Source organism: Amblyomma maculatum, chromosome 8, assembly GCF_055883805.1.
Source record: "Amblyomma maculatum isolate TAMU_Amacu chromosome 8, ASM5588380v1, whole genome shotgun sequence".
Taxonomy (NCBI): Eukaryota; Metazoa; Arthropoda; class Arachnida; order Ixodida; family Ixodidae; genus Amblyomma; species Amblyomma maculatum.
In genome coordinates, this window is record NC_139351.1 from 94,977,629 (window position 1) to 94,979,847 (window position 2,219).

General features: G+C 45.7%; 1 protein-coding gene across 1 annotated transcript in view; it reads right to left on the reverse strand.

The window, feature by feature from the left end:
* Positions 1-267: 267 nt before the first annotated feature.
* The window catches only part of LOC146181867 (uncharacterized), a 16,956-nt gene continuing 15,004 nt past the window's right edge, over positions 268-2,219 (reverse strand). Inside the window, exon 3 of the mRNA XM_084575563.1 lies at positions 268-500. Coding sequence (XP_084431689.1) covers positions 277-500 — 224 coding nt within the window. The 3' untranslated portion in view covers positions 268-276. The remainder of the gene's footprint in view (positions 501-2,219) is intronic.

The following is a 2,219-nucleotide window of genomic DNA, read 5'->3' on the forward strand; positions in this document are numbered from 1 at the left end:
AGGAAGTAAAACTGAGATCTCGCAGCTTTCTCAAGCCCTTAAGCGTGCGATCCTGACAGCAAAGGAACACTTTTACTCGCAAACACTAACCAAATTTAGGAAATATTCCCCACGGGGATTGTGGCGTCACCTTGCTTCATCGCACGAGAAACTGCAGTACTCTCGTAGAAAAATACTACAATAGAAAATGTGTCACGATATGAGCAGGCTTGACGTTGTATACGCGGGTAGACAGGATATCATCTACGATGCAAGCACTGTGTTTACTTAAAGTCATCAAAAGAGCGCCGTAATGGCGGCCATCACAGGCAACCACATCCAGATGGCACCAGGGAAGCGCCGATTAGGCGATGGTGGCGCCGCGTTGCAGGCGTCGCTGAAACACTGGCACACCTCGAGGAACATGCCGGCCGGGTAGAATTCCCGGCAGGCCTTATTGTGCGGGTCCTTGATGTAGCCACACGAGCGATACACCCGCTCAGGCAACTCGGGCTTATATACTGCACGAGAGGGCAGGGGTCGAAGGAAACAAATTGAATTGATTGGAAATGCGGACCGTACGCTTGATCTCACATACAGTGTTCTGCAGATTTATCGTACCCGTTTTGAAATATTCTCTCGCCTCAACTGAAGGCTCATCTGCACTGAAACTGCACAGAAAGCTTGCGCATTGTTGCCCCTTCTTTACGAGGCAAATGTAATCATGGTGCTTACTTGGAGAGAGAGAGAGAGAGAGAGAGAGAGAGAGAGAGAGAGAGAGAGAGAGAGCGAGAGCGAGACGGGTAGTTTAGCAACTAGAGATGAGGAGGTTTTGGTTTGGTTTTGGTCCGTTTACAGAGCGCTATCTTTGTTCCTTTGTCAGGTTTGCATCTGTGTAAAATTTATGTACTACGCTAACGTGAACACGCGCGTCTCATGAACATCGGACCTTCTCTAGTTCATTTGCTTGAATTTTATCATCGACTCTAAGCGATCGTGGTGGTTGCTGGTCTTTCCCAGCATTCTCCCGATTATATGCAAGAATGGCGTCAAAGCTGTACGCAGCCCTGTCCAAGCGACCATAGACCAACCATATGCATTGACTTCATCCGTATTTCATGTATGTATGTTTATTTATAGGGCTTTAACATTCGAAATGTTTCGTTCGAACGTTAAACCCTGTGAACGAAACCAAAACAAAATGTTTAGTTGTGGTTTAGCTCTGGTTAACCCTAGCTGAATTGCGACAGCAACGGCGGAAGCTTCTTTTGGTTGCTACATTATTTCCCTATCACGCTCTATCAGTGTAAGGTGCTACATTATTGGGGACAATCTCATCCTTTAAGCGTATGACGCGAGGGCGTAAGTTTCCAGCCCACATATAAAATTCCACTTTAACTAAGCCGTTTGAACGTACCTGCGTGTCGTAGGGGTAACGAGAATGCAAACGGTTCTGGCAAGCTGATTCTGATATCACCCTCCCACATGAAAGGAGCGACCCGAATTGGCAGCTCCTGCCCGTGGCGTAGGGGCAATGTGAATTCAAATATGTCATGGCAGGCTGAGGAGACCGTAGCTACGTCTCTTCACGACGTAGCAGCGGCCACCCGAGGTCTTGAAAACCAACAGAAGTGTAGCTTTCTTTACAAAAGCTTAACATAAACATTTAAACAGGTCTTCTGCCGGATTACGGAATTACCAGTTATGCAAAGGAGGGAATTCGTCTCGTTGCTGAAGCTGATTACACTGAGCACACACGAAGACGCTTTCTTCAATACCAGCATGTAATTGTTGATCGCCTGTATGGACATCGTTTGCTGCACGGTTATAAATTTTCTCAGCGGATAATAACGGGTTTTCGCAGCTCTCTCGCCGAACTAACACCTAAACCGGAAAGCGGAACGCGAAGCCTCGATAAATGGGCCCTTCCGCGCATTCGAACTATGGCAAGTAAGTATTGCAGTTCTTACTACTGCATGTACTTAATACCAGAAACATGAATATAAATTTATTTGAAGTTTTAACGAGTTAACAGAGATGAGTAGCTCTCCTTGTGTACTGCGCAGCATTTTTCTGTTTACCTTTAGGTTATTTCGATAGTTCGCGTTTTGTATAATCTCAGATATTCTGTGGAGTGATCTAAACATAACATTTTGTGGTGCACTTTCGATGCATTCAGTTATGTAAGCGCGCTGCTTCTGTATTGTTGTTCGTTTATTCTCCCAGGAATATCATTTGTT